This window comes from Aplosporella prunicola (genome assembly GCF_010093885.1).
Source record: "Aplosporella prunicola CBS 121167 unplaced genomic scaffold K452scaffold_27, whole genome shotgun sequence".
Lineage (NCBI taxonomy): Eukaryota > Fungi > Ascomycota > Dothideomycetes > Botryosphaeriales > Aplosporellaceae > Aplosporella > Aplosporella prunicola.
The window spans coordinates 57175-83726 of NW_022983555.1; the positions used below are offsets into that span (position 1 = coordinate 57175).

The 26552-nt window shown below is 51.9% G+C and overlaps 10 protein-coding genes across 10 annotated transcripts; 6 read left to right on the plus strand and 4 right to left on the minus strand.

Annotated features, from left to right (window-relative positions):
• Nucleotides 1-925: 925 nt before the first annotated feature.
• On the plus strand, nt 926-1609 carry K452DRAFT_97655 (uncharacterized protein). Its single transcript, XM_033547383.1, has one exon. It carries the CDS (start codon nt 1031-1033, stop codon nt 1448-1450), a length of 420 nt encoding a protein of 139 aa, XP_033393421.1. The 5' UTR covers nt 926-1030; the 3' UTR covers nt 1451-1609.
• Nucleotides 1610-3550: 1941 nt separating this feature from the next.
• Nucleotides 3551-5012, plus strand: K452DRAFT_291311 (uncharacterized protein). The gene has a single exon (XM_033541154.1). The coding sequence runs from the start codon at nt 3689-3691 to the stop codon at nt 4889-4891; it is 1203 nt and encodes a 400-aa protein (XP_033393422.1). The 5' UTR covers nt 3551-3688; the 3' UTR covers nt 4892-5012.
• Nucleotides 5013-5078: 66 nt separating this feature from the next.
• K452DRAFT_97673 (uncharacterized protein) lies at nt 5079-6015 on the plus strand. Its single transcript, XM_033547384.1, has one exon. It carries the CDS (start codon nt 5212-5214, stop codon nt 5716-5718), a length of 507 nt encoding a protein of 168 aa, XP_033393423.1. The 5' UTR covers nt 5079-5211; the 3' UTR covers nt 5719-6015.
• A 1062-nt stretch (nt 6016-7077) lies between these two features.
• On the minus strand, nt 7078-8065 carry K452DRAFT_235297 (uncharacterized protein; the record flags this gene model as incomplete). The annotated part of the gene is made up of 2 exons (XM_033537422.1): nt 7078-7694; nt 7741-8065. Coding segments are annotated over 2 exons (942 nt in total), but the record flags the coding sequence as incomplete, so codon positions are not given.
• An 807-nt stretch (nt 8066-8872) lies between these two features.
• K452DRAFT_301685 (uncharacterized protein) lies at nt 8873-12625 on the plus strand (the record flags this gene model as incomplete). Its single annotated transcript, XM_033542487.1, has 2 exons — nt 8873-9463; nt 9524-12625. 2 exons carry the CDS (start codon nt 8873-8875, stop codon nt 12623-12625), a joined length of 3693 nt encoding a protein of 1230 aa, XP_033393425.1.
• Nucleotides 12626-13714: 1089 nt separating this feature from the next.
• On the minus strand, nt 13715-14505 carry K452DRAFT_235346 (uncharacterized protein; the record flags this gene model as incomplete). The annotated part of the gene is made up of 2 exons (XM_033537427.1): nt 13715-13806; nt 14064-14505. Coding segments are annotated over 2 exons (534 nt in total), but the record flags the coding sequence as incomplete, so codon positions are not given.
• Nucleotides 14506-17202: 2697 nt separating this feature from the next.
• On the minus strand, nt 17203-17934 carry K452DRAFT_235310 (uncharacterized protein; the record flags this gene model as incomplete). The annotated part of the gene is made up of 2 exons (XM_033537424.1): nt 17203-17288; nt 17403-17934. Coding segments are annotated over 2 exons (618 nt in total), but the record flags the coding sequence as incomplete, so codon positions are not given.
• Nucleotides 17935-19807: 1873 nt separating this feature from the next.
• On the plus strand, nt 19808-21738 carry K452DRAFT_97725 (uncharacterized protein). The gene is made up of 2 exons (XM_033547385.1): nt 19808-19845; nt 19907-21738. The coding sequence occupies exon 2, from the start codon at nt 20166-20168 to the stop codon at nt 21432-21434; it is 1269 nt and encodes a 422-aa protein (XP_033393428.1). The 5' UTR covers nt 19808-19845; nt 19907-20165; the 3' UTR covers nt 21435-21738.
• A 7-nt stretch (nt 21739-21745) lies between these two features.
• On the minus strand, nt 21746-23185 carry K452DRAFT_312100 (uncharacterized protein; the record flags this gene model as incomplete). Its single annotated transcript, XM_033543519.1, has 1 exon — nt 21746-23185. One exon carries the CDS (start codon nt 23183-23185, stop codon nt 21746-21748), a length of 1440 nt encoding a protein of 479 aa, XP_033393429.1.
• A 743-nt stretch (nt 23186-23928) lies between these two features.
• K452DRAFT_339785 (uncharacterized protein) lies at nt 23929-26244 on the plus strand (the record flags this gene model as incomplete). The annotated part of the gene is made up of 3 exons (XM_033545322.1): nt 23929-24977; nt 25364-25725; nt 25801-26244. Exons 1-3 carry the CDS (start codon nt 23954-23956, stop codon nt 26242-26244), a joined length of 1830 nt encoding a protein of 609 aa, XP_033393430.1. The 5' UTR covers nt 23929-23953.
• Nucleotides 26245-26552: the final 308 nt, after the last annotated feature.

The window sequence follows — 26552 nt, forward strand, 5'->3', positions numbered from 1 at the left end:
AAGCGATCGTCGGGGTCCTGCTTCTGCAGTTCCCCGTCAGTTGGTGCATGGATACTTATTATGTAGAGTGCAACTGGCGGAGCATTAGTACCAGAACGTGAGCGATCCAAGAGAAGCAGAAGCTCGAACAAATGCTCGAATTCATGAGCAAGGGCAGCGTTATTGTTCTGCACGTCCTTGTCCGTTTTGCGATGGTGTAAGGAAACCTCGTCGCAAGAGGGGAGCATAATAATGGCATGTTATGCTTCTGATTAAAATTGCGCGATGGGCGAGTGACTGTAGGGAGAGACGTGCGCAGAAATCTGGCAAGACGTTGCTGTCGACGGAAAGCTTGTGGAAGGTGCGGCGTTCGATGCTGCATTGCCACCGCCGGGAAACGGTCGCCAGTAAAGGCAGGCGAGAGCTGTCATCTTCGGCATCGCAGACGAGAGAAATGATGTTGGTAAAGAGCTCTTCTAGAAGCTGTTCCATATTGGTTGTTGTAGTGTGGGAGGACGGCTGGAGAGCAAGAAGAAGAAATAGGAATGGGGGCGCGCGCGCATACGCACGTGATAATGGGGGCCGCCCCATCAAGCATCCAGGCAGCAACTACAACACCAACAACAAAGTCCCTCGAGTCGCCCCCATCACCATGACCTACGCGACTAGACAACTCCGCTGTGCCTCTTCCAACACGTTTGCTATGCCTCTTTGCTCACGAACTGCTTGGGAGCTCCACTATACGGTGTGTCTACAATACTGTGCACACCATAACTTTGACGCTGCAACAATTCTGCTGTGCCTCTCAGGCTCCAATAAGTTGGAAGTTCCACAATTCTGATATTCCTTTCGGCGCGCCATATTTGGGAGCTAAGGCGGATTTGCTGTGCCACTCATCTAACCATGACATAAATAAAAGCCCGTAAGGACCTGTTCTCTCCCATCAATCCAATCCTCGACATTCATTCATCACTACTACGCATCATTCGCTCGCTCAAAATGCTTCTCAATTCATCCTCACTCGTTGCCATCATGGCCTTTTTCGCTATCCATGGCCTGGCCTATCCGACGACTTCGCATAGCCCCAACGCTCTTTTTACTCGCACCGGAACCTGTGACAAGACGCCCACTTGCAAAGACACTAAACTTACGGCCGCCGACTTTGACCTGGATGATAGCACTGACCTTGTCAAACGCTGGGTTGACAACGAGTTTGCTCTTTTCAAGAGAGAGGGCACAAAGGAGATTGGTTGGTGCAAGCATGATAAAGACATTACAACACCAATTAAAATCCAAACCAAAAGCTACCCCGGGCCGAACGATGTCATTGAAGCTGGTAGCAAATAGGAAAACAAAAACATCCATACCCATAGATTTAGCCACCCGGACAGCTGCGATAACTTCGAGTTCAAGGAACAAAGGTTACCCACTAGTGTCAACGCCAACGATTACCAGGTGGAGCACCTCCTAGAGGGCCAAATAGTAAACAAATTCACAGCCAGTATCTCGAATGGCAAGAAAGACTGGGTGGATCCGAAAAGCAAGAAGAAGGTCAGCAGGTGTGTCTACCTCACACGATGGTTCTGGGAATTGCCCTCCAATCAGAAACTCAAGACCGTCAATGGAAAGACACTCAAGAAGGGAGACAAAAATGGAGAACAAGGCCTAAAGTGGCTTGTCTCGATCTACCCACAGCAGTACGAGCAAAACCCGGACGAATTTGCGCTGCTTGAGAATGATGTCAACAACAGCAAAAACTCAATTTGGGCTAGCAAAGACCCTATTAAGATGGTCGAAGTGAAGAGGAAAGCAACCTGGAAGGACTCCAACACCAAGAAGATCAAATCGGACGTCATGACAAACTTCAAGACGGTGCTCGTGAAGCTCAAAGTTGCTATAGGCGTGCGTGCCTATCATCGCGATACGTGGGTGTCAAGTACACTCAAACAGCAATCCGACCGCATGGCGATGATGCTGGACGACCTGGAGACGGAGCTGGCTAAAAAGCCGCAATTCAACGACGGCAATGACACGTGGGACAAGTACAAGAAGCAGGGCCTCAAGGATTTGTGGAATAAGCACATGAAAATCTCTTCTGATTCTGCCATCAAGAAGACGGATGCTGCCATCAAGGACACTTGGAAGTTATTGGAGAATGCGAGGAAGGATTTCAAAGAAATGCTCAAGGACTACAATGTCCCAAAGCATAAGACGCAGCTGCAGCCGCACGAGGAACAGGATCTAACTGATATCATTTGCCTAATTGATAACGCAGAGCATGGGTACACGGATGAGATGAAGAAACAGCCCATGATGAACCCCTTCTAGGTACGAAGTAGATAAGAAGGACCGAAGGGGTTGAAAGAGGTGGGGAGATGGAGTCCTCTTGGGTACAGCGGGTCATGCTTTTATACTTCTTCACTCTCATTCATTCATATTTATAAGGATACTCGTTATCGCCAGGAAGCTTGCTTGATACCTCCGCAACCATTTTATTTCCATATCAACTATTATAAATTGTACTTATAGCCACGTAACTGAGAGCTTTCATACCTACCTCCGGACACGGTCGCGAGCAAGGGCATTCGAGAGCTGCCATCGCAGACAAGCGACACGATGTAGGCAAAGAGTCCTTCTAGAAGCTGTTCCATGTTTTGTTGTCGTTATCTATTAATGTATGGCAGCGAATTTGGAGCGAAGGCAGAAGAAAAGGGAAGGAGAGCTGGTCGTCGTCTCCACTCCAGGCAACCACAGGCAGCAGCACCCACGACAACGCACATCAATGCATATCATCTTCACCACCACCACACCTTCAGCGTCCGCCCGCTTTGTGTCCATTCGCTCTCACGTCATGGTGCGAAAGGGCAGAGCCGGAGGACCGTCACGGTTACGCTCGGCTACTGGCGGCCATGACGCTCGTCTCTAACCCGGAGAGGCATCGAGTTTCGCCCCGCCGCACGACATCTCATTCCTCCATCATCAACAACGCGCAACTCACCATTTCATCACCAAATAAACAATTGAGAATTTGCTCTCTCGCACCGGCATCAGAAAGTGCAGTAAAGCCTGAGTAACAGTCTCCTTCTCCGGCTCTCTCGTCTTTGTCAACACCATGGGAAGCGCAGAACGTGGCCATAACCAAGGACTCGAGACTCTTACCGGCAAGAAACTCATCGGAGGCCGCGCACAGGGCACTGCCCTCGCCAGCACGACCGCCCTTAGCTTCTGGGGCGGAGTTGATCCAGCGACCGGCGAGGTCATCGACCGCCATCATCCGCTCAGCGGATCCTGCGTAACAGACAAAGTCCTAGCAATCCCAAGTGGCAGAGGATCATGCTCCGGAAGTGGTGTCATCTTAGAGCTTCTCCTTAACGGGCAAAGCCCTGCTGCATTGGTTTTTGAACATGAAGAGTCGATCCTTACGCTTGGTGTCATTATTGCACATGAGTTTTTCGGGAAATCCATTCCTGTTGTGCAGATGCCTTCACTGGACTTTGTCAAGCTCGCAGCAGCTTCGTATGCTCAGATCGAGAACGGCAAAATCAGATGCATGGAAATCCCCGACAATTGCGCGCCCGAATCGAACGACAACGCCGCAGAAGCCGATGTGCACATCCCGTCGGATTTTCAACTGTCGGATTTCGACCGTCACGTCCTGGACGGAGGCATTGGGAAAGCAGCGGAAGTTGCCGCACGCGTTGTGCTGAAAATGGCCATCATTCAAGGCGCGAACAGCCTGATTGACGTGAGCCAAGCCCACATTGACGGCTGTCTCTACACCGGCCCAGCAACCCTCTTGTTTGCTCAACAGCTCTGCAAATGGGGCGCTAGAGTGCGAATCCCCGCCACTCTCAACTCCATCTCCATCGACCGGGGGCGATGGGTGGTTCAAGGCATCAAGGCAAGTCTTGCCGAACCAGCCGGCCAGCTCGCGGACGCCTACGTCGAGATGGGCGCGCGACCCACGTACACATGTGCGCCGTACCTGCTCGACAGCGCTCCTGCCAGTGGTGCGCAAGTCGTGTGGGCTGAGTCCAATGCCGTCGTGTACGCAAACAGTGTCCTCGGTGCCCGCACAATGAAGTACCCGGACTACCTGGACATCTGCATCGCCTTGACCGGACGTGCACCGAATGCCGGCTGCCATATCAAATCAAACCGCCAGGCACGCATTGCAATTTCCGTCCCACCAGTTTCGAACGCCGATGACGCACTCTTCCCGCTTCTGGGCTACGTCGTCGGCGATATCGCTGCAAGCCGGATCCCGCTCGTGACAGGCCTGGAAGCAACACCAATCTCAAACGACAACCTTAAGGCCTTCGGCGCTGCATTCGCGACCACTTCTTCTGCACCAATGTTCCACGTCGCTGGCATAACGCCCGAAGCCAGTACAGCGGTGGACCAGGCACGCCATCTTTCCTCCAGCACTTCTACCGTAGCACTCGCGCACGATGACCTTGTGATGGCCTGGCGCAAGCTCGACAGCGGCGCAAGCACCACCGTCGACCTCGTTGCGCTCGGAAATCCGCACGCTTCCTACACCGAGCTCGCGCAACTCGCGGCGCTCTGTTCTAGCTGCACGAAAAGCCCCAACGTCGCGCTGGTCGTGACATGCGGGCGCGAGACGTACGAACGCGCCGCCAGCGACGGATTTATTGATACGCTGGCGGCGTTCGGGGCGCAGATCATCACGGACACGTGCTGGTGCATGATTTCGGAGCCGGTGATTTCACCGCAGGCGAAGACAATCATGACGAATTCGGGGAAGTATGCGCATTATGGTGCTGGGCTGACGGGGAGGAGTATGCGGTTTGGGAGCATGGAAGGATGCGTGAGGGCGGCGTGTGGGGAGGAGGTGGAGAAGGTAGTGCCGGAGTGGTTAGGTGGTGGTGGTGACGATGATGGGAGGTAATAATCCATGGTCAAAGTATTCAGAATCTCGCACCACACGGCACCAAACCCAGGCATATATGTCCAAAGAGCTATTTCCATCCACCAGCGCACTCAATCACAGCAACGCAGCATTACCTCCGCGGAGCAGACACGGCGTGACAGTAGTTCCATGCCCCACCACCTCACGCACCAATTCTCCCAGCACCCCCAAACAAGGCAAGACGATCGTGCGGCTCAAAAACCGGCCGTAAGCACTAGCCCCAACGCGTGCCGTTCCTTGCGGAAGGCGACGGTCCGACAGGCTGCAGCGCTCGTATCTGCGGGCCCCACAAGGATGCGATGCTGGCGTCGATCCTAGGCAGCTGCTCCATGGGGAGTCTGGACCTGCGTCGCGCGGTGTATGCACTTCGACGCGGTCGCGTGGTAAAGACTGAGAGGAACTGGGTATATATAAAGCGGGGGTTTGCTGCGTGTCTCGACACCGGACCTGCACCGCACACACACACACACATACACCTCCGCATCCACCGCACCAACAGTCAACACTCGACGCAAAAGCGCTTTCACCCAGCAACAAGCCCCACCATGCACGCCTTCGCCACGCTAAGCGCCCTCGCGCTCACCCTCCTCGCATCCCCAACCTCAGCGCAAGCGGGCCCCGAATCCCTCGAGCTCACAGGCATGCGCCTCCGCGTCCCGAGCACGCGGTCCTACCCCTGGCAGACCGTGGCCATCGGCGTGCAGGACAACGCGCAAGCGAACGGCGCGCCCAGCGTGGGCACGACGTGTGTGGCCACCTGGGACGTGGGGGGAGAGGGCTGGCCGCATGGCTATGTACGTGCTTAAACACCATCTTTTTATCTTCCTGTTCGTGCATGTTAGTATCTAACGTGCTGTAGGTGCCCTGCGGAAATACTACTGTCGGCTTCGCTATCCCCCGCTATAACAATCCTAATGATTTCGATATCGCGATCACGCATCGCTGGGACGTTACCGCGTATGCTTGCCCTCATTCTCCCCTTCCCCCACCTCCCCCCTTCTGCCACTATCTGTTCTTTCCCCGCACCGTAAAGAAACTATTTACTGATAGTAGCAGGAATGGAAATACGGCGTACTGGGAGCGCACGGCCACGCACACGGTTACCGGCGAGGGGGTGACGTGCTTTAAGACGCCGGCGAATGGGCTTAGTTTTTGTGATTATCCAGCTGTGGTTATTGAGGCGGGCAGGGTGGGGCAGACGGTCGAGTTTGTGCCTGTGGGGGAAGCGTAGGGTGGGCTGCGGTTGTAGGGGGCTGAGGATTGGGGGGTTTTAATGTCTATTTTCTCTCTGTCTCTAGTAATACATTCCATGATAAAGCAGCCGCACCTAACCCACTCTATCCTTTAAACCAACCCTTACATCCCCAGCCGCACTCCACCTAATCCCTTACCTTCCTCCCTAACCCCAGCCACAACCGTCCCTCACTCCCCAGCGACAAGGCCCTCCCCGCCGCCTCGCGCATCTACAACTCCTCCTCTGCCTAACTACCGTCCGGACCCGAGCGCGCATGTTCCTCGTGCAGATAGTCCTCCTCCACGCCGCTGGTGTTGTCGGTGCTGTCTTCGACACGGGGTGCAGACAAGCTAATGTAGAAGTCTTGGAATTCTGGTATGGACGAGAGGATGGTCTTGCGCGTGGAGAGGGGGGTATTCTTGCTGATGTGGTTGCTCAGGGTTGAAAGCGTGAAGATGGGAGCTTTCCTGCTCCTGTGGTGGTTTGGGGTCATGGGGGAGCGGGCGCGGCTCTGTGGGCGGTCGGGGGACTTGGAGTTTACAGCGTGGGTGCTGGGCATGGTGTGGCGGCCACGCTTGTGGGCTTCACTGGCGTCGTCTTCGCCGTGCTTGCGCTTCTTTGTGCTTGAGGTGGCGTTGTTTGTTGTTTCTTCGTTGGGCTCGGTAAGCGTCTTTGATGGTTCCTCATCGTGCTCGGTGGGCTCCTTTAGTGGTTCTTTACTGAGCCACATCTCAAAGGTCTTAAATAGCTTGTCCTTTGTGGTCGCACTGCTCAGGGAGTCAATCGTAGCGGTCAAGTGCAGTGGTTCCTCAGCCAGTGGCGTGGACAGTGGATCCTGCTCGTCCTCAGCAAGTGGCGTAGCCAACGCCTCTTCCGCGACTTCTTCCACGACCCGCTTCTGCTGCAAGTCTTCAAGGTAAATCGGCGCATGTACGAGCTTTCGGCCCTGCTCAACGACAACAAGCAAGTTGGTCCGAGCATTGATTTTGAGGAACCTCGACAGCAGCGGAAGGACGCTCCAAGCCAAGCGAGCGAAGAGGTACTCAGCAGACAAATTGCTAATATCCTGCAACTCGACATTGTGGTAGAGCTTGCGCGACTGCTGCGGCTCGGACAGATAGTGCACAACCCAAGGTGTCTTGCCGTCCTGCGTCAGCTTAGGCACGATAACGAAGCCGCGCTTCTCGAACTGCTGGTTGATGTCCGCGCGGAGGAAGATAGCGTTGCAGATGTCGTTAAGGCCGGCCATGGGGTCGTTCTTCGCGTAAATGCTCATGATGTTGTTTTCGAACCAGTCCATTTCGCTCGGGGGACAGAGGCTCGCGGACTCGGATTCGTCTTCGTGGAGGCTGATGAGGCAGGACGAACCACGAGCAATTCTGGCTCTAGACATTTCAGAGTGATCCGTGGAGGACTGGCGTGCCGGTTCGTGCGTCTTCATGGCTTGGGCCCAGCTGTCGGGGAGCGCTTTGTGCGGGAAACGCCAGTGGCTGAACGAGGGGACGACGGGATACTTGTACGGCTCTGTCTGGCCATCCGGTGGAGTAACTATGGTCGTTAGTAAAGAGAACTGTCTTTGGGACAAATAACTTACCGCAGAAGTAGTAGATGCGACGACGTAGAATTGCGCTACGAGGCTCTGTGATGGCCGGACCCACTGCAGTCTCCGCCAGATACCCGTCAAAGCGGTTGTTGGCCAAAATGCCGCAGATGATCAGTAGCGTGTCATGATGAATGCCTCCGCGTGAATCATCCGAGGCTTTGAGCGTAAGAAGCGTGTCGGAGGTCACGGGATAGGCCGGATGCTTAATGATGATGGACATTAGAGGGTCAACAGGGACCGTCTCAGCGCCTTCGGTATGGTTCGGAAACGTCTGGCGCGAGCGCACATTGACGTGACGGAGATGTTGAGCCGGCATGTTCGCGATGATGGACTCAAAGATTTGAGAGAAAGGGTTGATTGTGGATACTTGGCGCTGTCCTGGACTTTAGAAAGTTTCGGCTTTGTCGGGGCTTTCGTGCCCACGTCAGGAAGTGTGGGAAGAAAGGTTGGAGAGATGTTGTCCTTTGTTGTTGGTTGTTGGTTGTTGGTTGAAGAAGTAACTGGAGTTATGACTACGCCAGTCATTTCCCTTAGCGTTACCACATTCACACGAAGCCCTGTGTTAAGGCAAAAGCAAAAACATTTCTGGCGATATCGCATGTTAACCTATAGATGATTAAGCTTTGGTAGCGGAAATTCGCTTTCCCATAGTTTTAGAAGATTTTGAATAGTTCAGCCTGGAAAGTGTCACATGCTACAATCCTCCGGGTCGTTTGGCGGCGTCTACTGGCACTGAGTAAAATTTATATCTAGGGGCGGATTAAACTCTAGCATAATAATATAAGTCTGCATTTCTCAAGGTGATTATAGTAGGTAAGACCATCGATGTGATGGATCTGTAAATCACCAAGAGGAGCGCCTCTGATTGGCTGCCTTGCTATACCAGTCTTTTCGTTTTGCGATACCAGACGCAAATCTTACCAAATCCGGATAGCTAGCACGTGATAACCTTCCCTGTAACCCTACCTTCAACCCCCTGTCCGTCGTACTGCATGCGATTACAAATGAGCCGACGCTTCCCGAAGGACGATTAAATAAAGCCTCTTGACCCCCACTCTTGGGCAAAATCCCTAATTCCTTTTCGAACCGGGAGAACAACCCAAGAATCGTAACCTCCATTCCCATGCCCGAAGACTGTGAACCGGGCCCCAGCATCCGCGGGCCCAATGCAATCTGCAGCCGGCGATCTGAACCTCTTTCTGTGGCAAACTCATCTGGCTCGTCCGACTCAAACTCATCAGCTGTGCTGTATCTGATCACGGATCCCGTACCGACAGATGTCAACCATGTCAAATTTACAATCGAAAGCCATGACCAAGGTGGAATTAGTGAGAGCAGCGGCATCGGCCGAGATCCGCGCTCTTGGACATGGTTTGAAGCCTGCATCTTTCGTCCGAAAGACATTGTGTTGTCGGGGCCTTTACAGCTGGAAGACTCTATTGTAAGTGATCCCACAGAGTTCGCAGAGTTGATCCATGACCTGGGTTGGGAAATGATGGTCGATGAATCTTCCAATTTGCGACTGTGGCACCTACAACGCAACAAAGCTGAGTTCAGCGAATGGCAACGTCATGTCATCACCTGGAGCCGAGATACAAAGCCAGTTCCCGATACAAAACCAGATCCTGAAGAAAACGATGGAATTCAGAATGGAGAGGGCTTCGTAGAGATCTTACAGCCTGGCGACCGGATTGGTGTTTGGGCAAGGGCACAGGTAGGTCTTCCTTATTTAACCTTTTATTAAAAAATGTCGACACTAACAATATTTTTAAAGCACTCTGGGAGGTGTAATAACGTTCGATATGCAGAAGTGCAATGTGTCGAGGATACGGAAAGCTTTACGCGGTCTTCACAAGAAAAATCCTTACGCTCTGAGCTCCCAGGAGCGAACAATAGGGCACTGGAAAAAGGCCGATCTTCTTCTGATGCCGAGGACGACCCTTTACTGATCGTTACTCCCAGACAGGGAAGTAATGACATCGAAAATGATGAGAATCCCTTGTTACGACCGGATCTCTTGGCCAGATTTGTCTTTGAACTAGGTTCGGAACATAGTCCAATGCCGGAAGTAGAGAAATCGGAAGCTGTCACAGATCCAAACATTACCGCTCTGTTGATGGACGATATCAAGCCAGCTGAGCCACCGATTTACGAACATTATGGCTTGTCTCCCTTCCAGTACAAACCGCTGCCAGACGAAAACCACATCAGAGTTTTGAAGATCCTTCGAAATGAGGAGGGTTTGATTCATTGCACGATGAAAAACATCAGCATGCAAGACGAGCTTCATGCACGTCCGTATCACTGTCTGTCATACACGTGGGGCAATCCACATGCAGACGGTAATTTTTATCAGACGAATTTCGAAGCAAGAGCCAAAGGGTACCAGGCTAAAGAATGGCCAATTGTCTGTGACGGACAGCTCCTTCTCGTTCACAAGAACCTTTATGATGCTCTCAACCAAATGCCAAAAGATGCTTGGGCCAATCGTCTCAATCGCAAAGACAAGGACGGAAGGAGCCTCATACACTTTTGGGCCGAAACGGGAGGAGAGTTCGTACCTTCTAATGAAGTGGACAAAAGCCAGGCATTCCAAGCCTTGGCTCGACTTGGACAGGACGACATTGTAGGGTCTACATTGGCCGCCGGTGCTGATATTAATGTGCTGGACGCACAGGGCAAGTCAGTGTTGCATTATGCGGCAGCCAATGGCAAACTTGGAATTCTGCAGTCTTTGGTCAAGGCAGGCGTCGACATCAACCATGAGGATGATAACGGCCAAACAGCTCTGGAACTTGCTGCCGAAGGAGACCATATTGATGTGGTCAGCTATCTGATGGAGATTCTTGATATCAGAGACTCCGAACAGACTGCGGTCGAGCCGGTTTCCCTGCCTGAGCGGCCCGATGACTGGATCTGGATTGATGCAATCTGCATCAATCAGGAGGACAGCCAAGAAAAAGCAAGCCAAATCGCTATAATGGATGCTATCTACTCTGAAGCTGCTTTCATCAAAGTTTGGTTGGGAGAGTCAGATGCTTTCACTGAAACGGCGGTGACACTGGTCAACAAACTTGATGCCGCGAGTGGAAAATTTGAAAAGAGCGACATCATACCTTACGGTATGAATGAGAACCAGAACGAGACATTCCTCAAGGCAAATCTACCAGTTATAAGAGCGTCCGAGTGGCTCGCTCTCGGCGGGTTGTATAGACGACAGTGGTTCAGAAGGGCTTGGGTCTTCCAAGAGCTTGTTAGTGCCAACGATGTTGTCATGTTCTGTGGCGAACATGAGATTTCGTTCAGATCTTTTGTCGAAATCAGTCGCTCCTTGCTCGAAAGACAACAACAGCTCGGCATATATCGCTCAACCTGGTTGATTCCTCCGCATGAGCCTGCCTACCCTCTTGAGCTCAACTTTTGTGAAATGGCAACATACAACAGACTTCGGGCAGAGGCCATTTACTTAGACAGCAAGCACGCGAGAGAACGATTCTCAATGGCAAACTTACTGGAGAAAACGAGATGTCTTTCCTCTACTGTTGCGCACGACAAGATATACGCCCTTGCGGGACTCGCGGCACATCGAAACCCAAAATTCCGCTTCCGTGCGGATTACGAAACACCTGTGGCGAAGCTATATACAGTAGTTGCAAGGTCCGTAATACTCGAGACTCAGTCATTGGGTGTTCTGAATGATTGTATGCACTCCCTTTCTGGAACTCCCGCTCTCCCGTCCTGGGTTCCGGACTACTCCCTAACCATATCCATGTGTCTTCCGGCTATACACAAAGCATGCGGCGCCCTTGATCAGCCAAGCAACATACTTTTCCAAGAGGGTAGTATTCCACTAATCCAGCTGCCATGGCACGCTCTTCAATTCTTTCAAGTCCTGTCTCAAAACGTTCCGGAAGGCCCAATCCCGGCAAAATATCAACCTGAGCTCATAGGCAGTATCACACAGAACCTCAGCCCCCTGAATTGGGACACCTTGCGCCTCCAAGCTGCTGTGTTCGACAAAATCAAATATGAGCCCAGGCCGCGCTCGACAAAAGCCAACGCAATGTTTCGGCTGGACCCGCTCTGGTTCGACCTGGTAGAAAAGCTTGACATCAAGTACCACACAGGGGAGGGACGTTACGAAGCCCTCTGGAGGACACTGTGCACGAACTGCAAGGTGCCTAGTGGTGAGCCGCCAGACGAGTCTTATGGGAAGCAATTCCGCGATCTTATCTGCGCACTCGTATGCGGAGAGGCCCAGTACCGTGCACTAAGATACAAAAACGGTGACTTGAGGAGCTACGCCATGCTTGAAGCCCTCATCGCATCCTCAATGGGTAAACACCACGTGGTCCGCGCGCCAAGCACAGATGGGTCGGTCAACGGGCCGTACTTCCAAGAACTCAAGCCATTGATTGAGCACATTGAGCGGCTTGTGGCCACTGAGCCGGACGCAACGTCCTGTTTCCCCACTGCCGAAGGGATACGGAATTTCGGTTTGTACTCTCCATGGAAGGTCTTCACTGATGACGGCAAAGTGGATCCAAAAGCAAATCAACCTGGTTTTAACACGTCGTTTGCGCGAGTCTACCGTCGGCGCCGCATTTTTGTCACGGAAAAGAAATATATTGGGCTTGGTCCGTCGGATCTCGAGGTTGGAGATGTGGTCGCGCTTATCCCTGGTTGTAAAACGCCAATGCTTCTTCGGGAGGAACCGGTGGGTGAGGAGGAAAGCGAAGGCCAACAAAGCCATGAAGAACAAGGCAGGCATCCACCAAGATATCGTGCAGTGGGCGAGTGCTATGTCCATGGTATCATGCAGGGTGAAGCTGTGCGCGATGGGCAAGCAGACTTTAGGACAGTTGACTTGGTTTGAAAACTTTATATGAACACACACCCACTACCTTAGCAGAAATGTTTCGTAGGAGGGAAATATCCCTTCGTTATCTGACATACCATCGACGTAGGCTTTTCCGATCAAAAGAAAATGATGGAGTTGGTCCCGTAGGACAAAACCACTCTTCGACCCCCCAAATAATACAAGAATATCATTTTTCTCGGTTTGGCCTGGTACTAGACATAGGAAGCCGTCTCTAGTTAGAGCTATCTTTCTGTGCTGACAAACTGCAGATGCTGCCTGGTTAAATGCTTTGACTTTGTTTAGCTCTATTGGCGTATATCCCCGTCGCCATGTGATCCACTCGGTTTTATTGAGGCCATTATCAAATATCCATTCCAGGAAATCGAATTGTCGAAAGCCAGATTTATTTCCAACCAAAGTGTTGCAGAATGCACGTCCAGACTCTGAGTTGGGTTGAAGTCTCGAAGACCTTTCAGCCAAATCTTCCCAATTTTTGAGAACTTCGTTAGAAGGATTCTCTGCCGACACACCAGAGCATTCCAATGCTGGATACATTCCTGTCTGAGAAATAGAGCCCGCCCTCCTTCCACGGATGAGAAGTTCGGGGCCGTGAAGAGGTTGGCGAGGAAGAAGATATTTAGCTGCGGCCACCGGGCAATTATCCGCGAGGGAACAGAAATATTGCTGCTCTCTTGGTGCACTCCAATCTACTGCCCACGTTGACAAGTTCCGCAGGGGACCTCCGAGAGCCGCTCGCTCCAAAAATTTGAACAACAATGTCGGATCCCGGAAAATACACCATTTGGTAACATCCTGGAAGAATTGGGGCAGAGGTACATTGTAATCAATTTTGAACAACTCGTTATTTTGAACTTTGCTTTTGCAAAGGCCAAGAAGGGCGTAAATCCTGTCACTTGGCTCGGTTGCTCCGGTCCAAAAAGTCCTCCAAAGGAGCTCAGGCAGAGCACCAGGCATACGGCAATGCTCTACTAGCTGGATTCGTCCCCAATTACGACCGGCTCTCGTCTTGGATGCTATCATGCGATGAACCTTCGCAGGTGTCGATGGAATGACACTCCAGGAAACCGATTCCTTTTCGCACAGTATTGTGGCCCTTTTGGCTACCGCCACTTCTTGAAGGATCCAGATTCTAGAGAACCAAGGCCGTTGAAGAAACTTCCGAACAGCGACCCAAACTGGATCATCTCCTAGTGGGAGTGGCCTCGCTTTCGCTTTCTTAATCCAGTTCTCAGGTAAGTCGGAGCATTCCGACGCCATTGCCGCAACTGACAATCCTGTACTTGAAACAGCCGTAGTTGAGATATCGTCTCTATCGTCATTGGAGGATTGAAAGCCTGTAAATCGTAAAGACTTTCTGGATGATGGTAAAGTAGAGAGCTTCAGTCTCTTCAAGACTTTTCCGTTGGAGAAGCTTGATTTTCTTTTATTTGACTCAAAAGCTGCAAGGCCTTCAGGAAATTGATAGCCATGTTACTGTCGTCGGCCTCCTCTCCTAACCAGATTAGGACGACTTGCGCCCTCTCGAAAATGCCCCTGATTAGAGGGACCTGGTGGTTCTTCTCAACTTCACTAGCCTGATTGATGCAAATCGCGTCTATCCAAAGGAATCCCTCTTGTGTCTTACGGCGAAGCCTTTTCAGAGCGTTATACAACTGCGCTCTGACGCTGTATCCCTTGCCGTTACACCGCATCTGAAATTGGGGGAAGGTTGCACTCCAAGTGTAAGACAGCGCCTCATATTGTGGCGCAAGACTGAGGGAAAAGGAAGATAGATTGCATTCGACCATGTCATCGTGCTTATCGGACGGAAGTAGTTCGAGAAGCCGGATGTATTTCCCTTCTGGAAGAGGCTCGTGGACATATCCGCTTGTCATGAGGAAGTACCGTAAGTTTCTGGTGCTGTTAGGTGATTTCTGAATAAATCTAACATTCTAGACCAAGATTTCAGAGGCAAAGGAATTCAATAAGCCTTATATTATGCTCCGGTAACTCGGGTAATAACGAACGAATTTGCCTATATATCCTTGCAAAGTCGCACAAGAATATCTAGGGCCACCAATAAGATTTTTACACATCATTGACAACGTTCAGCCTTGTTGCCTACTAGTGCATAACATCATTTCAGTGGGACTTGCGCATGTAAGGCAAAGGTAATAATCTCTGCCTCAGGAGTCAGTCGTCGCACTAATGTCTGTCACCTTGAAGCGAGATTCACTATGAAGAGAGATAATGATACTTATACGGAGTAGAATAGTTCGCATACCCGGAGGCCTCGCCTCTATCATGCGTAGTTCCGCATTTTGGCAGCATGCACCAAACACAACGCAAGGCGAGAAAGTTTTGCTGACCTTTAATGCTTTCCTAGTCCAAAAAGGGTTTCAGGATCCTGCGAGCAAAGTCTGACGGTGTTAAGCCTTGCGGGTACGGCGAGCGAGTACGTTTGGCGAAAACGGCGCAAGACGGCCCAAACCCCCGAGCTTGCCGCGTCTTGCTAGCTTCGCTCACATGGGCACACTGAGCATTTATGCGCGAAATCAAGTCCCAGTTTTGGAAAACTATCTCGACATAGCTACTGGGGCTAGATAGAAAGCTGGTTGCTCAGTGTAAAGTATAGTAATGCACTAAATGATAAAGTTTATAATAATAGAAAGCTTCCATGGCGCTTTCGAAAAAAAATCCCACATGATTGGAAGATGTCTTGTTCCTCTTGTAGAGCATTTGTCTTTACGACTGCTGCTAGTGTACTCTATGCATCTTTTTATTTCTTTTTGCCAAACGATTGCGCCATAACTCCTTTGCCAAGTACCTTCTAAAATGCTCAAAAACTACTCCAAACCAACTCCTTCCGTAGATCGCCAATACATGCTTGCAAGAGGCAGCAGGTCCCGTGCCCAACTGTCACTAATCCTTGAAGGCGACGCTAGCGCTGCTTGTTGCCAACTCAGTCGGCAAAGATGCAGTGAATTCGTCCAATATCTCTCAGGACAAAAGTTGCAAATATTGGAGAGAAGAATTTTGATGGGGATCTCTGCCTTCAAGAAGTACCCCATGCGCTACTTCGGAGGTTTCTTGAGCATTCCTTCGCGCATTATGCCGTTTAGTTTCTTCTGAGTTGATGCTGCTCATGAGAGTAGTCCTGGAAGCCGAATCCATGTGGGCGTGGGTTTTTCGGTTGGCGTTGAGTAACGAAGTACCGATATCATCAACGTTTTTCGTCTGTAGGGTGTTTTTCCTCAATGTACCCAAAATTGTCGATTTAGACGGTCTAGGAAACGCCTGTAATATTGTGAGGGTCCCCTTGCGACACGCTTCATAGCTATGTCAAGCCAGAGAGTCGATTACAGATTGCTCTTGGTCCTGCGGGTGACTTGGCGCAGTGGGAAAGCAGCTGCTTCGCTGCTTACAAGTGATCTCCCAATGCGGCCCGAAGGCATCTTTCGACCTCTTTCCTTTTAGGTGCCCATTTATCCAACCCCCCCCCCTCTGAAGATTTTTGGGGGGGAGTGTTTCCGAAGAGGGCCAAATTTCCACGTTTGGTCGTCATTAAGCACTGTGGAATGCGTTACAGAGAATCCCTTGTAGACTTGAAAGAAATCCAGGTCTGCCTTTGGGACGCGTGGATCGGCGATTGTCGTATCCAGCTCCCCGAGTCTCAAAAGTGTTATGAGGGCCTTTGGGGACATTTCCATAGAATTTTCATAATAAGAAGGCTTATTTCGGTGAACCTTGATCGGAGATGTTTGTCTTAGAGCCGGTAACTGATATAGAAACCATCGGTATGGTAAACTCCGCAAGAGAGTATAGCCTGATCGGAGTTCCATGGGATCCGCAACTGCGACGAAGGAAAAAGTCCCCTCGTCCAGTTTTGTCCCCTCGTCCAGTTTTTTCAGGACCAAAGCACGAGAAGCATTGGTTTGGCTCCATTGTTTACCAAACTCTACTACAATGCAATTGGAATCCAACAGACCATTGTTTGCAGATATACTGTGGTCAAGGTCAAAGAGATTTGTGACAGGATTCCAGATTCTAACAACGTGTTGAACCTTAAGAATATCGAATAGTATCAGATCCTCTGTTGAGGTTCGTTCTGACTGGTGACTTAGGTGGTTAAAAAGATTTTGGAAATCAACCCCCAAATATTTCCTGAACTCATTCATCTCGTGAAAGTCCGGACGATGCCGTGCTTCGACAGCGCTGTCGCTTCGGAGGACAGCGAAGTAGAGTTCCTCCATCGAAATTGAGTAATCAGGTTGTAGCCGGTAAGAATCACCAACCAATCCAAGGAAAGCAAAGACCTTGTCGCGCATGTCTGCACAAACTCCACCCCCCTTGAGCAATATCGGTAACTGGCTAAGTGTGTCAAATGGATGGCGAGCTGATGCAGTGAAAGGAAAATCCCAGTAATTGGACCAGACATTGGCCACCGCTTGAGCACTTGTGAAATTATCTCCACACCATTGGTATGCTGACTTGGTCCTCGGAGGCAACTTTAATGTGGACCGTATCTCATCATAGCTCCCGGCGAGATCGCTTACGAAGTGCTGTAATGCAATCCATGAGAAGTTGAACTTTCCGCAGAGAAGACGAACATTACTGTCGCCGAGAACAATTTCCTGGATGATCCACATTCGTTTCCAATAAGGTCGAGAGAGAAGATCTTCTGCCTGGCGGGAAATAGGTTTCGAGGTATCATATAGTTGGTCTATCTGAAAATCGGTTAGGTTGTAAGACCAATGCTTACAATAATCCTGTCTTATTATCCACTTTCCACTGATCTTAACGAGGCCAATGTCCTCGATAATGTTGTCTTTACCCTTTTCTGGCTCTGAGAAACATTCCAAAGTGTTTAAATGTGTAGTTTCAATCTCTTCAAGAAATTCGGATAGCTCGTTATAGTCCTCCTTGGAAGGCCCCAACCAAGCAAACACCGCTACAGCATTCCGGAAGATGTCTGCCATCTGTCGGACCTGATGATTCTTCTCAGAAATATTTTCCTGGTCAATGCAGATAGCATCAATCCAAATACTCCGGCGGGCTTCCGAGTGCGAGGTGATGGCTTCTTGGAGGAACAGCAAAAGGTTTTCTCGGACTCGAAAGGGCTTCTCGTTCAAAAGGATCGATCCAGAAGGTTCTTCGGGGCCCCACGCGTATGAAAGAGCTCGGTACGAACAGTTCGTGTCATCTCGGTTGTATGTGCGGATGGTGCATTGGACAAAGCCATCATCGGAAATACCATCGATGTTCAGGAGGCGGATGGATCTTGTGCTCAGGTCGAGCGGCTCGTGGCAGAATTGGTCAGACATCGTAAGGTCTGTAAGAAAGATTTGACAAGAGGGCAGTTTGTGTCGTGTCGATGCCAGCACATCGAGCAAGACCTGCCTGCTGCCTGCTCGCTTCGCTTGCCCTTCTTGCGGCATATCCACGGAAGAGTGAGCCGGGATTGAAATTACCTAAGCGGCGCTGCCCCGCCACCCCGCATCTACGCCTCCATGCCGCCTCTCTTTCACCCATCAACTCATCCCGGGCCTCCACTTGCTACAGCAATGCAAACTCGACTGCAGATCTCGTTTCATCGCCTCTACTTACCCACTGATAGGCCTTACACTTGAAGCGTGGGTGTTATGGCTCATGCAGCCCCGAGACGGCGAAGCGATCGCACATCCCGTCAGGCATTGATGGAGTCGAGCTCCTCAGGCATCGCAGTGGCGGAGAGCACTATCCAATGATGATCTCTCTGAAGGCTTTATTCAGCTCTCTGAGGGCCAGTTGGGTAAGTCTTGTTTCCTGGTCACCGCAAGTGCCAACCTTTGGAAAGTATTAAGTCGCTGACGCCTATCCAGACTTAAGCTGTACAACCTTGTTCCCTTTCGAACCCCTAAGCGGTCACTATGTGTTCCCGATGATACTGTTTCGTCAAGCCTTTCGGCCAGCCGGCCCGGCACCCGTTTCCCGAATCCCGATCGCACACCCCTTCGTCCGCACCGGCAGTGTCTGACACGAAACCACAACGTTGCGACTTGAATGCTGCTAGACGGCAGAGATACACATTCGGTCCTCACGGTGGTTGTTCAGACTGGGAGATGATAAAGAAGAGCGAGGGTTGCTGTAAGCTGCGGAGATAATGTCAATGGATATACGTACGTGCTTGAATGGTCAGGCCAATGGAAATACCAACGATGCAACTCGTTGTGCCGAAGGAAAGGAATGACCAAGAGTAGTGCTGAGCTTGTCCTTGTCATCTCTTTGAGCCGGCAAAGCGATGAGCTCGGAGTCAGCAGGAAGGTTTTATTTGCCTCTGACGGCGATTCTTCATTGTCAACCGGCTGGACTGGACGCAAATTCTCATTGATTTCCAAGAAGAAGGAAGTGATGAGCTCCATGTCTCTCGTCCTTTCCTGGAAATTCGTCAAAGGAACCAATAAAAACTTGATAAGTGAGTTGACTGTATGGATAACAATGACATGGAGCAGCAAACATCGCGTGAAGTGCGACCGCAAAAGCTGTGTTAACTCTCGCGAAAAGGACTCAAACGGGGCTTATCCGCGGATGAGGAGAAATTTCCTTGCCATTGTATCACAGTGTTTGGGATTGGTTGTGGTCGAAAGAAAACTTTGCGAAGAAGAGACCACCGGTGCTACCAGATGAAGTCCGCAAAACCACACGCGCCACCACCGCCACACCCGCAACCAGCAAGAAGCGAAAAGGACGGCTGGCGATCGAATTGCCTCACAAGGAAACGCTGACCGGGAGTTGCCCCTAGCGTTGCCCTTTGCGTTAGCTTCTCCGAGCTGGAGCGGTCGCTGCTCGGGTTTCACGAAAGCATCACAAGACAAACAGTCATCAACCAATAATCAACCGGCTTCCTTCGGTTTCTTTGCAAACTCAAACATTTCTCTTTTCAGTTTGACCAAATCGCACTCGTAGAATTCTATTTCTTAGAGTCAAGCGTCTTTTTACATTCCATCAGTTTCCACGTTTATTCCCTGAATTTGTTACTTTTAACCAGACTCACGTTGAACAAAGTCGAAGTCCATGGTTCTATCTTCTTCTACGTTAGCGCACTTCTCCAACCGTTTTGAATACCCACCACAACCGCAGATGTCCTCATGATCTACGTCACCGCAATTATACGCGAACTAACCTTGGGCGTATTCAGAGATGACGAGAACAACCTATGGAGCGTTGATTACCATGGCTGAGAACTGTGAACTATGGTAGGTGGTTGCGGCCCGGAAATCGATCTGTGATTACTAGAGAACTGATGAAATCTCATAGGAAGGGACAAGTACTCTTTTTGCTGACTCGCCTGTGTTAAAGAAATGACCACTCTATCGTCGAAATGACTCGCGCTATTAGCTCTGCCTTATCCTTCGTCTGCTGCGCGTCAGAAACCTAAACCACTTCCTCTTTCACCGTCATCCTCTAATACGCCCAAACTCGGTACCCGTTCGGTAAAAAGTTGTCCAGAAAAGTTGAAGTGCCTAGCTTGAGCTCATCGTTCACCTGCACTGAAAAACCCGTACAGCACTCCAACATGTCCTCGGCTTCTTCTACCATGTCGGGAGTTCGGCTGTGCAATCCGCCTCCGACCGATCCCTATAAACCTCTCTCAACCAGCCCAGCCTGGATCGACGATCTTTGGGCTTCCGTTGCCGCCGCAAACAAGCAGCCTGAGTCGAACACAACACCTCCGTCTGAGGAAATCGAGAGGGAATGGGCGCCTGCAAGCGACTATGGGGACGACAGCGAGACGTCGACGAACGAAGAGCTGTTTGCAATATACAGAGAAACGCCTACAGTCACCATCTCACCTAGCAACGAGAGGTTCCATGAGCTCGTGCTTCTTCCGCGCGGCATCACCGTTGACCATGACTTCATCATGGACGCACACGTCCTTTTCAAAAACCAAGACAGCAACGACATTGCCGGACTGCAACACATCAAGCTCTGGCTGTCCCCGGACAAGCAAGAGATGGAGGAAATCCGGCGCGAGTACGAGATCATGAAAGAGCACAACGTCTGCCCCGAAGAATTCTTCACCTTCACCCAAGAAACGCTACTGAAAGGGCAGCGACGCCACCGCGGCCCGGGCAAAGAAACCCTCCCCTACATCGAGCGTCTCGTCCAACAGCCAACCAGCACGCCCAACAAGTCCACGCAGTGGCACGCGCCGCCCCTTCTCTCCGGCACCAACACCAAGACCGGCATCGACACGTGGGCGCCCAACATCCGCGCCGCGACCAGCTACTGGCTCTCGGCCGACGGCTTCGCAGACAGGTCTTCGTACCTCTACCGGAGCTCCATCCACATGGCACACAACGCGCTGTGCCCATACCTCAGCGCCGTCTTCGCGCGCGAGATCAAGAGCATCGACAAGCGAACTGCCTCCGTCAACGAGGCCCTCGTCGTTGGCTCCATGGCGCTGTACAACCGGTACCGGCTGCGGTGCCGGGCCCGCGCCGCGGCGGAGCACCTGCAGCAGCCGCTGCCGCCGCCGCCATCATCAGCCTCACTCAACCATTTCGTGCTCACGTTCGTGGGCGCGCAGTACAGCGTGTGGGTGGTGCAGCCGAAGCTGGAAGAGCAGAAGTGGCGCGGGTGCACGATGACGGAGGTGGCGGTTGGGGATCTTGCGTGTGGTGTGGGGGATGTGGAACGTTTGGTTGGGTGGGTGAATGCGTTGCATTTGTGGGGGACCATGGTGCATAGGCGGGAGTGTGGCCAGGAGTTGTCGGCGCTTTTGAGTGTGTCGGGGCGGGTTAAGGGCGTGCCGTGTAGTTTGGATTTGGGGAAGTTTGTGTAGGGGTGGATGTGATGGTGTGGGGGGTTGTATGTACTTCTTGAAGAGCGTGTGCGAGAGTGATGGTGTATAAGATGGGAATGTAGACGTAGACGTAGAATATGATGAGAATCTACAGGAGATTATATGATCCCACCTACGCCCTCCCGGAAAGATGTTGATACTCTTGTAGAGAGTATTTGCTAGAAGGAAAAAGGACGTTTATTCGAAAGTCTCTTTACCTAAATCCGACTTATCTAACACGCTCTATCCCCTAGACGAAGATTATACGTTGTGGGATACTCGACATTCCAAACTAAAACCCAACCCCACCCTCACGAGCACAGCGCAAGCGGATCCTCCGACTCCTCCTCCCACTTCTCCTTCCTTTCCCTTCTAGTCTCCCCACGCGCAGGCCTCGAGCGCGTGCGCGTCTCAACAACACCTTGCGCCTCAACGTCCTCCCTTACCGCCGCGGCATACGTCGTCAGCCCCCACCGATGGATCTCATTAACCCAGTCAACAAGGGCCTCGACCGAGCTCTCAAGCTTCAAATCGCCCATGTCGAGCCACTTGACCAGCACGCCGCGCCACTCGCCACCGCGCGCAACCCTCGCTTCCGCAACAAAGACATTGTACCTATGCGCCACGAGCGTGATGGCGTAATGGCGGGTCAGGCGGACGTCGGTCTCCGACCAGCAGGGCTCGGCCGCGCGGCAGCGCTTCGCAAACGCGCGCAGTTCGAAGCGATTGTACACGCACAGCGCCGCGAGGCACGCGACGTGCTTGCGCGCCAGGGCGGCTTCCTCCGCCGCTGCGTACCGGTACGTCACGCTGAGGTAGGGGGCCAGCAGTCTGTTGTCGCGGACGTGGGTGCTCCGCTCTGCCATCTCGGCCCAGGGGGCAGGAAACGTCTGCATGTTGAGCCAGTAGACGCTGTCGGGGACGAGGTCGAAGGCGAAGGGCAAGCTATTGCTCTCGAGAGTTTGAGTTTCGGCGTCGAGCACGGGCAGCGAGCGCCAGTCGGACTCGGCGGCGCCCGCGGCGTAGAAGTCCGGCTGGTGGGGTTCCTCGTCGACGCGCTCGCAGAGAAACATGCGCCGCGCCGCACGATTGCGCTGCAAGAGCTCGTCAGAAAAGAAGTGGCGCAGCGCGAGGTTGGCGTAGCGGCGCGCGCTCAGGCGCCACGGCTGCGCGGCCTCGTACGCCTGCGCGAGCTTGTGCGCGGTTGCTGCTCCGCCGTTCGCCCAGATGCGGCTGTGCTGGAGCGCGGGCCGCTGGCCGTAGTACCGTCTTTTATGCTCTTGGGGCGCCCGCTGCACCCGGAATTGCTGCGCTGCTGTCGTGCGCTTGGCGCGGAATTTGTAGGGGATTATTTGGACGCCGCGCGGGTGTAGCACTGTCGTTTCGAAGTCGGGGGAGGAGAGGCGCGCTTCTGCTTGTGAGGAACGGGAGGTTGTTCGCCGTCTTTTGCGTGCTGGCGTTTCGCTGCCTGAGGGGCTGGCGCCGTCGTCGTCGTCATCATTGTCGTCGTCGTCGTCGTCGTCTGTTTTAGAGACGGTGCGGCGGATGCTGCGCCAGAGGGTGCTGGTTTTTTGGGGGTTGGTGTCGGGGATGGGCGAAGGGTTTGACTCTGTTTTTGGTGGTTTGGAGGGCATGATGAGGGTTTGAGGATCGTGATTCAGCTGGGTTAAGGTGAGATTGAGGGTGTAGTCTTTTTTGAGGCATGCGGGTTTGGGATCTTCCTGGTAAGATTGGACTTGTTGCGTATCCATGGTTCTGTTGATGTGGCCGCTACCAGGCAAATCTCGCAAAGCTGTACCCTTAAGACTGGCTTCCTACCTACCCGTAGATGAACTAACTGACAATTCAGAACGCTCAGAGCACGAATACGTGATTAGTGTCTTTAGAGGTACAGGAAAGGTTTCATAGCGTTTAGTGATTCGTGCAACCGACTTTATGTCAAATGTTTGACTGTACGGTGAGTAGATAGACTCTTTCCCCTATAAAATATACTCCTATGATTAAATGGAGTCTTGGTAAGCCTTATCGTTGTATTCCGTATCATTCCGTAGCTCTGCGAGGGATGTATAGGTATGTATACAAAGCAAATCAAGTTGAGGAAGGCATTAAAAGAGACACAACTTACGCAGAGAAGTTTCATGACGCATGCTTTAAACTCCACTGCAGTCGATGTGGTTATTTTTGATGTAAATCGTGCAATATGTTTGATATAATTCATCAGTGACTTCGTCGCGAAACCTCAACAACACTAAACCAAAAGCACTGCAGCAAGTTACTCCTCTGCTCACGTACATACCAGTTGTACGCAAACAAACCCATTGTTTAGAAAAGAAACAAAGCGCGTTTCGCCACGGATGCACTGACGGCTGCCTTTGTTCCCACGGATGGCCTTCACACGCTCGACGCTACACTCAAAACAATGCCTCCTCCACGCACAATATAAACATTTAAATCTCAAGGGCAACCCTTGTCCACAAACAAACCTCGAGACGTTAAACAACACCACTTACTACTGAACCATGGCGTACTATCCGCCCTCGGAATACTCAAACGACTCCACCGATTCCGTCGGCACATTCGACACAATCCGGACGCGAGACCTCCTCCAATCAACCAGCACACTCAACCTCAGCGCATTCAGCAGAGACGACCTCCTCGCAAACACACCCAACACAAACCGCAACCCCCTATCCACTCAGGACCAAACCCGTACCACGCAATCCCAGATCCGCGCCGCCTACGACCGCGTCCGCACCAGCATCACCTCCACCAACACCCGCCTCTCCCAGCCCATCACCTCGGCCCCGCAAACCCCAACAGCAGGCCCTCACGCTGACATGGACGTCTCGCCCGAGCAGTTCCGCGCAGACGTGGCGCACACGACGCAGCTGATCAAGGCCGTAGTCGACGCCTCGGAAGAGGGCCGCGCTTCCGCGCTCCAGACCAGCCGGGCCGCGTCGCCGGGGCAGGTGATTGCGCTGCTGGAGCAGGTGGGCAGGCTCATTGCGCTGCAGCCTGTGGACGAACGTGAATCTGTTAACGGCTCTGAGGCCGCGGTCGAGGTGCCGGAGAGCGCTTCCGCGGAGGAGGGTGCAGCAGCGGACACCAACGCTGATACATCCCCGTCTTCCAAGCTCATGAAAGCAGGCAGGAGAGTCCTGGCGTCCGTTTCCCTCGTCACGGACGAAGGACACGTCCTAGCGCGTGCGCCTGTGCGCACGTACGTCGTGCAGCCCCCCCTCCAGACTAGCAGCGTTACGCTCGCTTCTACTACTAACAGTGACGTCTCTTCGTCCTCCACCGCGGCTCACGAGCCTGTTGCTCAAGCCGCTCGCGCCCGGCCGCCCCGCCATCTGCTGCATCCGGGCCGTGTGCTCCACCCGTTGAAGCTGAATCCGCTGACGCCGAGCGTGGCTGCGGCGGAGGGTAGGTCTTCTCCGCTGCTGTCGCCGGCTGGAGATGAGCCTCGCACTCCGACGCAGGAGTGGTGGCAGAGTAATGGGGTGGCGGGGTATACGGGCTTGGAGAGGCTGGGCGGGAGGCGTGTGTAGATGATGCTTTTAGAGGAAATGGTGGTGGTGCTGCCTGGAGGTTTGGGATGAGATTTGGGTTTTGTTGGTGAGTGAAGTGAGGAGATTACGAGAACGATGAGGGAGGTTTCAAGTTTCCTTTGTTAGAGTTGCCACTATCTTGTCCGCTGTCAGCCAGGATCACTCCGATAACTCTCGTTTATCAGCCTCATTATTTAGTTGTTACACAACAGCCTTACCCCTGCACTACTCATTTACCACTACTAAAGAGAAAACGTGTTCTTTTAGATAGCAGCATATATACCTCCATAGGTAACAGTAATCTAGAAGGACAAGCGGCGTCCAATTCCTCGCGCCCAGCTTCACAGGATGGTATCAAGCTGATAGCTAACCCGGAAGCGGACCCTACTCCTGACAAGTACGACGACCTACTTAAAAATAAGTACACGATCGAAAAGGAAGGTTCAAACGAAGACGCTATTTCCGCCGTGGTTGAACTCTTTGGGACGGAAAAGTTTTCTGAGAAGGCCAACCTCTGGCAGCAGGTCGAAGCAAATGGCGAAATATCTCTTGGCTTGGCTACCGCTGAAATGAGCTTCGGAAGAAGCCTCGACGACAAGGAGTTGATGATGATTGCGCACAACCGCATGGCGTACTGCGATAGCAACAGATACAAGGCCGATGAGCACACGGGCGATTTAAAGCCGATCCCAAACGCTAAATATGTACCTGTCTGGGAGCTTTCATTCAGAGCAGCCGAGGTATGTACCATCCTTCTGCCCTCTATTTGGCCCCAACACTTTTGCATGCATTTTTAGCTTACACACATGCAATAGATATCCGGGAAGCTGAAGTCCTCCACTGAGACAAAGAACATCTGGTTGGTTTCGAACAATGTCGTCAACAAATTGGCTAAAAAGGTCATGGACGAAGGCCACAAAGTTGCTGAGGCCGTCATGGAAATTAGCTATAAAGATGGCAAAACCAAGTATGGCAAAACCAACAAAGATGGCAAAGTCATTATTGCTGGTAAGGATGTCACCGACGATATCAAAAAGGATAAAGATGTCAAAGAGGTTACAACTTCACACACCTGGAAGAGTGGCGCGACTGGAACCGAAGGCACAATCTTCGAGAAGCTCGCCGGTACCGACAACAACTATTCGTACTTGGCCATGGCGGGTCGCCACCCTTCGGTCTTTGAGGGATATAAGCTCAAAAGCATTTCGACCGTCAAGAAGGGAAATGATTACCACATGGCGATCTTGCTCTCCAAGTAATGGATGGAAAGAAGTGGTTAGAGGCTGTGATACGAGTGTTTTCTTGCGGAGGAGATTTAGTCCAACGGGGAAGGACAAGAGCTTGTAGTTTTTTGGGATAGAAGTTGTTCTTTTTCTTTTTTGCTTAGTTACTTATTTATCTAATATATAAATTATTTTCATTCGCACGTTGTGATTATAGCAAAACCCGCCTAAACCGCTTTATGCCTCACTTTACCAATGTGGAAACAAACGCGCAACCAGCGTGCGGAATCGTCCAGCCTTATTACCGTCGGTCCAGTCAAATGGACGGTACGCTAACGGACGGT

Bases quoted from the DNA above. Each gene is read 5' to 3' on its own strand.
- K452DRAFT_97655 (XM_033547383.1), top strand. From the start codon at position 1,031: ATGGCCTGGCCTATCCGACGACTTCGCATAGCCCCAACGCTCTTTTTA.
- K452DRAFT_291311 (XM_033541154.1), top strand. From the start codon at position 3,689: ATGGCCATCATTCAAGGCGCGAACAGCCTGATTGACGTGAGCCAAGCC.
- K452DRAFT_97673 (XM_033547384.1), top strand. From the start codon at position 5,212: ATGCTGGCGTCGATCCTAGGCAGCTGCTCCATGGGGAGTCTGGACCTG.
- K452DRAFT_97725 (XM_033547385.1), top strand. From the start codon at position 20,166: ATGTCCTCGGCTTCTTCTACCATGTCGGGAGTTCGGCTGTGCAATCCG.